The sequence below is a fragment of the Crinia signifera genome, chromosome 1, assembly GCF_055691185.1.
Source record: "Crinia signifera chromosome 1, ASM5569118v1, whole genome shotgun sequence".
Classification (NCBI taxonomy): Eukaryota; Metazoa; Chordata; class Amphibia; order Anura; family Myobatrachidae; genus Crinia; species Crinia signifera.
This window is the reverse complement of record NC_139217.1, coordinates 359,878,187-359,891,403: the sequence shown is the minus strand read 5'-3', so window position 1 is coordinate 359,891,403 and position 13,217 is coordinate 359,878,187. Positions and strand designations below refer to the sequence as shown.

Genomic DNA, 13,217 nt, shown 5'->3' with positions numbered 1-13,217 from the left:
GGGTGTTGTATAACACACCGACAGTCGGGATTCGGACAGTCATTAGCCCGACGTCAGAATACCGACTGCACAGCGGGGGGAGCGCAACGAAGACCCTTGCAGGTACAGTGGCTCGCTGTGCTCGCCACCTATTTTATTCTCCCTCTATGGGGGTTGTGGAGGGAGCAGTCGGGATTCCGACTGTCGGTGAGTCATCCGGCACCCATATTAGGTACCCCTGTTAGTCCAGACCTTTCAAGTCACATTTGTCTCCACAATTCATTAATGTTTCTTAATCAGAGTTTGAGTGTGATTAAAAGTGTCTTTATGGCTTTAAGGTGTAGTGCTGTTAAAAGCAGAGCTTTGGCAATATTTAGAATAGTTTCTCCATTCAGCAGCAAGCAAATGAGTTGTTTAAATATGGTTACACCCGACCCCGCTTCTGGGTCTCTTTTTTTTTTGCAGATAAGCTTGTCTAAGTCTTAAAGGTGCCCATACACGTTGAGATATGGGGCTGTACTTTTGGTGCTTTAAAATGTGCCGTGCGATTCTGGCACTTGTAGGGGGATGCGATGCGATTCCCCTACATGTGCAGTTGCGATGCAATCAAAAAAAAAAAAAATATATATATATATATATATATATATATATATATATATATATATATATTTTAAAGTTTATAGCTACAAATGGACATCGCATTGCATGTACTCCTGTACCGATGCGATGCAATGAAGCACACAAAGTACTGCATGCAGATACTTTTTGTGCTTTACAATATTGTACCTGCGGGGACGCGCATCGCATCACATCCCCGCAGGTACATGGCACGATTATCGCACATGAGATGCGTTTTGTACTTTAAAAGTACAAAACTGATGCGATAATCGCAACGTGTATGGGCACCTTGAGAAAGATTTGGAGTGGTAAGGGATACTTTGATATGTGGGGAAGCTACATAATCTCTACTGCAATTAAATACCAAAATCATAGGTCTCTATCCAACACTTCATAATATTTGACCTGTATGGTGGATAATGATCACTCAATTGATCTGTGACTTTCCCCTTTTCTATAGCCAAGAGTGTGGTGGTGGTGGTGGTGGTGGTGGTGGTGTCCTTATCACCATGCAGGATGCAATTTTTAAACCTCTTTTGTATACAGGTTGAGTATCCCCTATCCGTGCATCCCTTATCCGAATTATTCCAAAAACCGTGGTTTTTGGAATCATTCGAATTTTTCATTTTTTTTTTTTTTTTAACCCCTAACCCTCTTTTCATACTTACCAAGTCCCCGGGCGTCCACAGCAGGCCTCCGGCATCTTCTCCAGGGTCTCCAGCGGTCCCAGGAATGCATTGCGCGAGTGTGCGCGCGCCGGTGACGTCACCGGTGCGCGCGCACACTCGCGCAATGCATTCCTGGGACCGCTGGAGACCAGGAGAAGATGCCGGAGGCCTGCTGTGGACGCCCGGGGACTGCGCGGACGCCGAGGGACGCCCGGGGACCATCAGGGGACAGGTAAGTATGGCTTAAAAAAAAATATTCTAAAAACCGGAAAATTCCCCTATCCGAAATGCTCGCGGTCCCGAGCATTTCGGATAGGGGATACTCAACCTGTAGTATGTAAAACCATATATTAATTTATACAAACTTTCATGTATCATATATTTGCTTTTTCTGTTACATTTTTCAAAGAGGAATATGGAATGCCGGACACTTTGTTGTATCAAATTTGCCAGGGTGCTTCCTCTCAGAGAGCAACATCATTGATTTGGTTAAAACCAGAATTGATTTGTTCACACCTATTCCCATTTGATTACAGAAGGGACTAACTGGTCATATGGGCAGTACAGATGGTGTAATGGTCAGCATTACTGCCTCACAGTGCTGAGGTCATGGGTTTGATTCCTACCATGGCCCTAACTGTATGGATTTTGTATATTCTCCCTATGTTTGCGTGGGTTTACTCCGGTTTCCTCCCACAGCCCAAAAATATGGCTTCCAACAAAATTAACCCTAGAATGTCTGTGTCCCTTGTAAGCTCCACTGGGGATGGGACTGATGTGAATGTTTAACTATACTCTAAAGCTCTGTGGAATATGTATGCGCTATATTAAAAACTTTAAATAAATATGGTGCAGTGAGAAACTGCTGCATGCCAGTGTCCTGTAGATGAGAACAGTTCTCCTTGAGAACCAGCCTTTCCAGTTTCTTCTATGGCCTAACCGTCTCTATCTTTTATGGCACTCTGTCTGTACTACAGTATCTTTCATAAATGGGAATGTGGTCCCTGGATGTAGACCACGATGTTGGAATTGTCTTTAATCCTCTCATGAGCAAAAGATTGTTTGATTGACCTTTCTGTGACTTCACATGGCAGACAAAAATTAATATACACTATTATATCTGCCAATGCCATCCATCCAAGAGAATGGGATTGTCCGTTTTTGATGCAAAAGTTCGGACTTGCCCAAATAGTGGTGATGTTGACAACCTGTGATACGAACAGAGCTCGATGCTGCTACAATCAGAAACAGCACCTGGGCAGAAGTAATTGTTGCACTGCCAGTGCCATGAATATTCTAGCTAGGGTATAGTCTCTGCTTTTCTCAGCATTGCCTGTGCTGTTCTGAATATCGGGAACGTTACTGTGGAGTGCATAGTGTTCCTTCATTTCTGCGCTCATTAATGGGTTGCATTATCTTTGGTGTTATGCTCCTGCAACAGGCTTGGCTTCTACTACTTTAAACAGATCTTTTGTACCAGGATTCAGGGTTAGAGGTATGGAGAAGTGATAGTGCCTGGTACTTGATCACGGGCCAATCTGTTCCTGACTACAGGCTGGGTTGAAAAAGGACCAGTTTGGAGCTGATTGGCCGGTGATAAAGCACCATCACTTCTCCCTTATCACTGCTTCATACATCTACTCCTCAGTTCTTTATCCAAATCTAGAGACGTAATATAGAAATTAAACGTTTTATGGAAAAGTATGAGTGGGTTAATGGCTTCTTCAAGCTATACTTTCCACATATAAATGCATTCAGGGTACGGTGAAGTGAAAGGTTAAAAAAAAGAGCTTTGTAATGAAGATGTGTACAAACTAGAAAATTTGATTTTTTTAGTAATTTTTTGTTTCATGTCAGTCAGGTACTACGTGCATAGAAATGTGTTGCTTTAAAAAAAAGTGTTGTAATTCTCTACTAGGTCAATTCTATGTTCCTCTACTGCGTGCAGAAGATAATTCCTCTTTTCCCATTATTGGAATACCATGGTCACCAGAACAGCCTGATATCCTGTCACAGCCCAGATACTGTGGCAGCCCCAAAGATCCACTGCTAGCAGTGAGAGCATTTGCTGGACCAATGAGCCCTTCAAAGGTGAGACTGAAAATAAACTTCAGTATCCTGTATTGTTTTAGTTCGCAATGTTTTTCTAACCGTATGTCAAAGGAAGGTCGTAACATTTTGTTAAAATTCTGTAATCCAAAAACAAATATTTTATATACTCATTGACCCAAATTTTATATAGTATTCAAGAAAAACTACTTTAAATGTAAACTTTGCTATATAAATGTTAGGTTTATTTCTATGTGCAGTGCTGTGGAAATGTATGCAAATAAATGCTAATAATGTTTATACGCTAGCTAGATCACAGTACAACATTAACAAAAGCATTGCTTTTGATTATTTTGTTCTCACTTTTTTATCACTTTCCTTAGCTTCAACCTTAACCCTTTAAATGCCAATGTTGCTGTGAGACATCCTCAAAATATCCGCTAAAAACGCCATCACCACTCACAGCGACTTTTTTTTTTCTTTTACTATTGATACAAATACAGCCAAGTTTACATATTTCACCCAAAAAATGAACAGTCACTGTCAGCGGCTCTGGCATTTTTAATGGATATTTTGAGGATCTCTCACAGCAACGTCGGCACTCAAAGAGTTAAGTAAGGAGAAGGCGTGGTGCGAAATGAGACAATGTTACTGTATCACTCACTAGGAGTGGTACTGCAGCACCAGTGGTCCACTGACACTTTTCATCTCTTGAAAGTGTGGGCGAAGATGACTGCTGTGCAATTGTATTCAGTTCTTCTATGTTGTAGGCTGAAGATTTTAGAAGAACCTGGAAAACACCACCACGTGACAGGGCTGGATTCTTTCATAATGTCCGAAAAACCGATCCAGAAAGAGGAGAGGAGAGAGTTGGAAGGTTTGATTTTTGTTTTTGTTTTTTTCACATTCTTAATTCTGCAATGAAATAATGTTTATTTTGCATTCCACTATCTCTGATGGAAGGAATCCATGCTGATTTGTGTCCTTGTTCACTGTAGGGAGCTTGCTCGTGAGCTGGATGTCCCATGGGTGGAGTTCTGGGAATTTCTGGGTTGTTTTGCCAATCTTTCTTCCCAGGAAGGTTTGGGGAAATTAGAGGAATATCTCAGCAAGAGAGAGACCAGTGAAAAAATGCAGCTGGACCATGAGATTTGCAATAAATACAAAACCCCATCTCCGGCAGGTACGAGGTAGCAGGCACTGCTATTAATGATGATTTACTGATATTTAAGTAAATACTTGTTTTGCTGGCTGGAACATTTTGAGCAGAAGCGGCCCTTTTTAGATTTTTTATTTTATTTCTCTTTTTTTTTAATAATAAATTTCTTGGTATAAAAAGTTTGTTCATTGCTTCTCAATTTAGTCAGCCCTCTCTACATGTGTTAAGCCACGATGCGCTAGCCAATAGCAATCGTGGCCCTGCGGCATCACTATCTCCCAGCCAAAGAGACTGTGCAGGCAAGGTCATTTTGACTTAAGCTGCTCAACGCAATGTATTTGCCCTATAGCCAAATCGGCCTACTCAGAATCACCGACGGGCTTAAGCAAAATTGGCTTGGTCAAAATTGCTTTGCAAGTACACCCCTTTAGAGTGTTGCTGTCTTAACAGGTCATCATTTCTGCTGCAGAGTCCATTGGAGATTGGATCTTGCTTAAGTTACTAGCATGTTACATTTGCTTTCCGATCCATGATTCACTTTACTAGTCCTTTGCATGGATTTAGCAGTGTTGAAAGCCTTTTATTCATTCTCTGTTTTGTAGTATATTCCTAGTTACTGTCACTATTGCCCTGTTTGAACTGGTCATCCTGTCTGGAGTGCTAGTAGTAGTGGTAGTGTCCCATAAGATTGCAGAAAGATAAGAAACCATAATAGAAGTTCACTATTGGGCAATGTCCAAATGGTTTTGGAATTACAAAAATTAAAAAATTTTGACTGTACTACATTCAAACAATAGAAACTATTTGAATGAGTGTTATCTCCTACTAATGAGATTGAGCACTCTAGATTGACTGGTTTAGTACAATCTTTCGTACAGTGTTCCGGAGCCAGTTTTCTCCTACATAAGCTCTGCTGCTCTAGAGCAATACTTCAATATAACAAAACCTAATTCTACAACTCCTGGTAACTGGTCTGCTTTACCTATTCACCCCATGTATTACTCCCTTTAGTGTTCCCGCTAGGCTGTTTTAGCGGGGCGCTGCGCCCTGCCAGATTTTTAAAGGGCAAAATGCGCCCTGCCCCTCTGGCAGCGCCCTGCTAAAACAGCCTGCCTTTGTCCCCTCTGGTGTCACTGGGGAAGCCCGGCGCCGCTGTAGATAGCGATGCCCAGCGCTTCCCGGTAGTGTAGAGCCTTCCGGGTGGTCGGGTCCGCCCCCTTCAGAGACGCCGGCAGCCCTTTTCGTCACGGCCCGAGCACGCCCCTTTTGTGACGTTGGTGGCCCGGGTCCGCCCAAAACAGTGACGTCGGCTGGCCCAGTCCACCCCCCTTTCGCTGCCCCCGTGCAGCGGTGCCCTGCCTGCCCTAGTTCCTATAAGGAACACTAGAACTTCAATAGCTTTTATTGCAAAAGCTTCAAACCTTTAGCTACCTGTACTCCCAGCCCTTCTTCTGTTGAGAGATTACCTTGGTTTCTAAAGGAATTCTATTTTTTTCCTTCTATAGGACATATTCAGTAGGTGGTCATGCTGCTTACACATAATGTTTTTTACAGAAAGTAAAAAAGTTCGGTACTTGTGTAGTTTCATGGCGCCGTGCTACTTCCGGGTTCTAGGCTCGCCACAAACTATGTTAAAAAAAGTAACTTTACTCCATGCCAACATGGATAGTTCATACCCCCACTATCCATGTTGGCATGGAGTTGATTTTAAATAGCGTGGCGAGCCACCGAGCCCGCAGCGTGGGCGAGCGAAGCGAGCCCCGCAAGGGAACTTAGACGCACGGCGCCATACTGGCGCCGTGAAACTACACAAGTACCAAAATTTCTTATGTGCAATAGAGCTGTGAGCAAAAATAAGCAATGTTTATTACCTGTATCTACAATAATGCAATTCATGACTAAACAATACATGTTACCATAGAGATTAGTGAGATACCATAAAATGAACAGTATTAAGCAAAAGGAAGTGGAAGTTGTAGTGTTTAAAGGCATTCCATTTTTATTTTAAACATTTTATTAAAGGTGAAAAAAATATTCAATGTACAGTAACTGAGCATATAATATTTCCTTACAGGAAAAAGCAAGAAGTTCTGCAATTCTGTTTCAGTTGGAGCATTTTTGGATGATGAGGAAGACATGAGTCTTGAAGAAATAAAAAACCGTCAGAATGCAGTAAAAAAAAGCCTCCCATTGACATCTGCTGAGACAATCGCAGTACCAGAGTGCATTATGGACACAACTCCCCTCCCAAGCAGTTCTGGTAGTGATGGAACAATGCTTAGATTTTGCAGTCCATTGAATAATGACCAAATCCATCCGGGAGAGCGCAGACACCAGGGTTTGGAAGAGAGAATGCTATCTCCTGTATCCAACCTCATGGCTGAGTTTGATAAACTTTCATTGTCTGAGCAAGCCTCTGAAGATTCTCCTATAAAAGACGAATGTGCGGTCACTCAAAAAATGAGTCAGATGGCTGTTTCGAATGATTTTATGGATCTTGAACCCAGTAGCTCTTTTGCAAGGACAAAATGTTCAGTGTTATCACAAGATACTCAAGCCCAGCCATGCCGCAACCAGCTGGATAAACCCTTTTCACCAGGAATCACTGAGCTGTCCACTTCAATTGCTTGTTCGGGTTCTTGTAGTCAGCAGCTAATCATGAAGACACCATCGAAAAACCAAAGTAATAGATCAATATTTTTGCTCGGGTATGTATTGTGCTCAGCTAGCATATTAGTGCATGTGTTTTCTAAATTAACTTTTTTGATGCTTATGTAGTTTCACGGCGGCAGGCTAAGCTATGTTGTCAGTGTAGCCCAACGGCTGCCTAGCTTAGTCAGCGTAGTGTCCCTGCGGCAGCCCTGCGTAGTTAGCGTACTGTCCCCGGCAAGCCTAGTGAGCGCCTTTTACACAGCGCCGGTAACTGCCAGACCCCCTGCGCTGGTGGACGCTGGCAGAGAGGCGCTCCATCTGCCTTGGACGCATCAGCTGCTTGTGCGTCTCAGTAATTCTTGGGTCAGGGTACGGCAACCCTGCCCGTGTCCGCTTCAGGGAGGTGGGGTTAAGGGTTCGGTAGCATGTGCGTCTCATGCACAAAGGAGGGTGCGGGAGTAAGTGCCTATCATGCACAATAAAGAATGCATTTGCCAGTGCTCCATGTTACATACTGGCAAATGCCTCCTTTTCAAACCCCCACTATCCACGCCAGCCCGAAGCGTGGCGAGCTGATGCGTTACGCGTCCTCCCGACCTGTTCATACCCCCCACTATCCATGTTGGCGTGGAGTTGATTTTATAAAGTGTGGCGAGCCACCGAGCCCGAAGCGTGGCGAGCGCAGCAGATTACTTGACGTGTATTCCGCATCCCTTCGCGGGGCTTGCTGCGCTCGCCATCTAGATTTATGACTCAGTTTTGCTATTCAAACGCCTTCGAATATGTGCACTTTGATAAAAGGCAGTGTGGTGAATGTAAGATGTTATATGACTGCAACAAGCAATAGTGTTGCAGAACTATATATTATAGTCCTCTGAGCAGACTATCGAATGAATAATTATGACATTATGGCGGGCTTTTTTGCTCACTACAAATCTGTTTTCAGCTTCCGTCAGGGCCCATTCCACTCAGTCGATTGGGGCATCTTGGAGGTGGGGCAGGGTGTCTCTGCGGAATAGGTCTGCAGGGCAGCCAGGAGGTCCTCTGTTAATGCTTTCATGTTATTTGTGCAGAGAGAATTAGATTTGGGTGGGGTTTTACTTTAAAGTGAGATCTATATTGCAGTGTAAAAATAAAGCAATCAGTATTTGCCCTGCACAGAAACAAAATAACTCACCCAAATCTAATTCTCTCATTCACAATAAAATGTGGCTGTGCAAAGACCCATTTTTGGCTAAAAGAAAAACCCCGGTGCTAGAAGATCCTAATGTGATCTGGCATGTGAACTCGTTGGTATGTACAGTGGTATCTGCTGCTTATGTGCCCTTTACAGCATATGCAGTAATCTGATCATACACTGCACCTCAATGTTACCATGATAATGCCATGCCCAGCTTCTTACAACTGATGTTGGGACTGTATGACTGATATGAAGCACAGTGCAATGGAGGGGAGGGGTGGGGTCTTCCTGCTCTGTCCTAGCAGGATTGCAATTTTTCTGTTACAAACGATTACAACTCTACGGTCTCATCTATTTCAGGAATGACCCTTCCAAGCTAGATAGGGATGTGTTATTGGCAATAGAAAGTGTTGAAATCGATGAACAGAAATACCCCAGTATTTCCAAATGGATCAACACCGTATCCTCTTACTCCAGTACAGATCGACAAAGGTATTGATGCAGTGAACAGATTCCTATCTTTATGAAAGCCATATAACTTTCAAGCTTTTCCTGTTGTTCCTATGTTTTTCATTTTTTATTTTTTTTATTTTAAATCATTTTTAGTTGGCCGAGCCCAGCAGTATTATCAGGAAGAAACCGGTCTCAAATGTTTGCCTGTAGCTCACCTAGTAGCCTTGGCTTTTCCACTCCTGGTAGGAGCAGTCCCATCATGGGCAGTCCAGGAAGGTACATGAACACCTCTGATTACAGCAGTCCAGGAAGGTACAGCCCAGCATATGCCAGCCACATTCAGCTTCTGCGATTACGTCATTTCTTAGACCACTCCAGCCTTTAGAGTGGTTGTTTTTTTGTTTTGTTTTTTTCGTGCTCTGCTCTCGCCTAAGAATTCTTCAATTTTCTGAACGGATATCTGAAGAGCTAATGACCTGACTGACACCGTGGGTCTTAAAGGGACTGATACTGCCACTCACATCACTCATTGTTAAAGATGGAATATGTGTGAAAACATTTGGCTTAAGGTTCCATTTGAAGAGTGTTTCATGATCTAGGTCTTCATGTTTGTGCATCTAATGTTTATAAGGGAAAAGGGATTTTTATTTTAGTAGTCACAGTCAGGAAACTTGCTAAGTCAAGACACTTGCACACATGTTAGCCTAAACCAGTGATAGCCAACTACAGTCCTCGAGAGCTACCAACAGTTCAGTTCACCTTTTCCAAACAACTTAGCTGCTGCACAGGTGCACTCATTATTCACTGACGCATTTTAAAAGATGCACAGATGGAGCTTATTACTTCACTTGTGATTCTGGGGCAGATGCATTAAGCCTGGTGAAGAGATAAACTGGAGATAAAGTGGAAGGAGATAACGCACCAGCCAATCATCTGTGTTTAAAATATGACAGTTGGGAGTTGATTGGCTGGTGCGTTATCTCCTTCCACTTTATCTCCAGTTTATCTCTTCGCCAGGCTTAATACATCTGCCCCTCTGTGAGGAGATCCGGAAAACATTAACTGTTGGTAGCTCTCGAGGATTGGAGTTGGCTAGCCCAGGCCTAAACAATGGTTATATATACCTAGTTAGTGAATCACTAGCACTCAGCAATAACTTGCGGTCCGTGTCATATGTAGGGCTCTTCCTAGTTCGCCTGGAGCCATCAATACTTATTATTCTTGCACTAATGCAACGTTTTCAGCCCTCTGTATATGCATATATTTACTGTCCTTGTGCAGACATGAAAAAACTTAGTGGCCTTTCTATGTTTTTGAATTATTGTGTTTTAAATATTTGAATATTAATACCATTTTCATGGGAATTTTTTTTCCAGATTAAATGTTTAAAGTTAAAAATTAATGTAAAGAACCTTTTGATTCCTTCTAGGTTTTTGGTGCAATTATGTTTTAGTCTTTTATAATGTCTTTTAATTGTATAGAATTTGAAAGTACCACACTAAGTTATGTATTCTGTCCCTGTGAAAGCGACAGAAGTTCCATGTAAAATTGCACAAAAAAAGTTCCAAAGTGTTTTGCAGTCTATGTATAAGCCTTTTGTTACATGTTTATACTTTAAAGTATTTTCTCAATCATGTTGATCTCCGGTTGAGGCTTTTGTAGCAATTAAAGCACTGCTTCTTAAGTCTTGAATTTTAAAACCTCAATGCTTGATTTGCCATCCAATGTAATGCCAGTGTTCAATTTTGAAAAGGAGATCTGCAATGAAAAATGTGGCACAAGAGTATCTGAAGTTGGGTACACACTGTACAATATCGTTCAGTGTTTTAACACAGATCATTTGTCCGGCAGATGTTAATGATATTCGTGATACCAACGGATTCTTAACAATCCACTGGTGCGGGCATCTTAACAATTATTGTTAACGATAATTTTTTGCATATCGCTTAGTGTGTACCCACTACAGTATATCGTTAAGTAAAATTACAGTGAGAAAATATTAAATATTCAGACTATTTGCCGGCATATAAGACGACCCCCCAACATTTCCACTCAAAATATAGAGTTTGTTATATAAGTGCACCCGGCGTATAAGACGACCCTCCCACTTGGAGGCATGTTTTTCAGGGGAAAAAAGTAGTCTTATACGCCAGTAAATGCAGTATATATTATAAGATAAATCTATTTGTGGGTGAATGTAGGAAGGCTTGAGTGTGATACTATGCATCCATCATTGAAAAGATTTCTCCAGTTGTAGTAAGCTCCTGGAACACTTCTGTGAATGTTTTTGTGTGTTTGTTTTTATAGGATAACTTGCATTTTTCATTGGTACACTAGTATAGGCAGTTCACATTTTTACAATTTTTTGGTTGTATTAATCTCTGTGATTTCCTAACTACCTTAGTTCAGAACTCCATACATTATTTGTATTTTGCACAATAAATTGCATAATCATACCGTGATTCCTATACATACATTCTCCTGAATTTAATTCCCCAAACATTGATGAAAGTGGTAAGGTGTTACATTTTCTCTTAACCATGGGTATAGGACGGTGACCTTAGCCGGTCATCAAATAGTTACATTTTCCCAGCAGCTAAATCTTCTCTTCACTGCACTCCAGCCTCTGGCTTCCAATTTGTTTCTGTTGGTCAAGAGTGAGTACATTTTTTGGTGGCTCTTTCCCATCTATTTATTTTCTTTCTTCCCTGAGTGGACTTTTGGAACTTTCAAATGCTAGGAGCTTTGCTGAGTTCCAGGGTCCAGCAGGTATTACTTCCCAGTATTGAATTTTGAATAATTATCTCGGTACTTGTGTAGTATTACGGTGCCCATCGCATCACAGACCATAAGGCATGCGATGCGACCAGATTTCCCCCGATGTCATACAATGTTAAAATTGTATAGCATTGTTTAGGCAATACATAGAAGAATATAGAGCTGCGCACCCAACTTAAGTATAAATATAACAATTTATTATAATTGCATACATACAATACAGAATTAAGAATAAAAAATATATATAAAAAAATATACAATAAAAACACACACAAGATATGAAAAAATGGGGGAAAGTGGATTATACAACCGGTTGTATTCACTGTAATCCAATCCTGGTATTATTGGTTAGTGTCAGGTTAGTACTGTTAAAACTTGGGATGTTAATGACAGTCACTATGCATTCCTGGATTTTTCATAGTATTGTTAGGCTTTTGTTAGACTGCAGTATATTAGTAGTTAGCTTAATAGGTCTGGCCAGACAATGTGGGTACCTTACAGACGACCTGGTGCTGCTATGTCCTGTCCTCCCAGTTGATGGCGCTAATTAGCCAGAATTACAACTTTATCCGGAGTAGGGTTATTTCAGGCAAGCTGGTCACAGTATGTTCAATGGTACCACGTCTCTTAAGTGTATTGCCAGTATCCTTGTACATAGAGTACAAGGATACTGGCAATACACTTAAGAGACGTGGTACCATTGAACATACTGTGACCAGCTTGCCTGAAATAACCCTACTCCGGATAAAGTTGTAATTCTGGCTAATTAGCGCCATCAACTGGGAGGACAGGACATAGCAGCACCAGGTCGTCTGTAAGGTACCCACATTGTCTGGCCAGACCTATTAAGCTAACTACTAATATACTGCAGTCTAACAAAAGCCTAACAATACTATGAAAAATCCAGGAATGCATAGTGACTGTCATTAACATCCCAAGTTTTAACAGTACTAACCTGACACTAACCAATAATACCAGGATTGGATTACAGTGAATACAACCGGTTGTATAATCCACTTTCCCCCATTTTTTCATATCTTGTGTGTGTTTTTATTGTATATTTTTTTATATATATTTTTTATTCTTAATTCTGTATTGTATGTATGCAATTATAATAAATTGTTATATTTATACTTAAGTTGGGTGCGCAGCTCTATATTCTTCTATGTTTTCTTCTCTTCTTTTGGGACTGTGAGCAATCCCAAATAGAGCAGCAGTACCTAACCGTGAGAAAATTCTGGCCGACTTAGAATACCTATAATAAAATAACATATATTGATATATGGTCAATTTGGTGGTGCGCAGGACTTTTCTTTACACCGTTTAGGCAATACGATGCGATTTTAAATTGTATAAGCACCCTAATGGGGGCTTACAGTGTTAAATGCACCCCCACGCCACCCCCACTATGAACGTGAACCCGAAGCGTGGCGAGCGGCGGCGATACACATCCTCCGACCTTTTCATACCCCCACGTCGGCGTGGAGTTTATTTTGCATAGTGTGGCGAGCCACCGAGCCCGAAGAGTGGCGAGCGCACGCGGAATACATGTAAAGTAATACGCGTCCCCTCGCGGGGCTCGCTACGCTTCGGGCTCGGTGGCACGCTGCGCTCGCCACACTATATGAAATCAACTCCACACCGACGTGGATAGTGGGGGTATGAAAAGGTCAGAGGACGC

At 41.8% G+C, this 13,217-nt stretch overlaps 1 protein-coding gene across 2 annotated transcripts in view; it reads left to right on the top strand.

Moving 5' to 3' along the window:
- Positions 1–11,220, top strand: part of ANKLE2 (ankyrin repeat and LEM domain containing 2) — a 49,490-nt gene extending 38,270 nt beyond the window's left edge. For both annotated transcript variants that reach the window (XM_083149857.1, XM_083149848.1), the window contains exons 8-13: positions 3,184–3,356; positions 4,085–4,191; positions 4,313–4,497; positions 6,548–7,181; positions 8,666–8,797; positions 8,912–11,220. In XM_083149857.1, the coding sequence (XP_083005983.1) occupies positions 3,184–3,356; positions 4,085–4,191; positions 4,313–4,497; positions 6,548–7,181; positions 8,666–8,797; positions 8,912–9,143 (1,463 nt within the window). In that variant the 3' untranslated portion in view covers positions 9,144–11,220. The remainder of the gene's footprint in view (positions 1–3,183; positions 3,357–4,084; positions 4,192–4,312; positions 4,498–6,547; positions 7,182–8,665; positions 8,798–8,911) is intronic.
- The last annotated feature ends 1,997 nt before the right edge of the window (positions 11,221–13,217 follow it).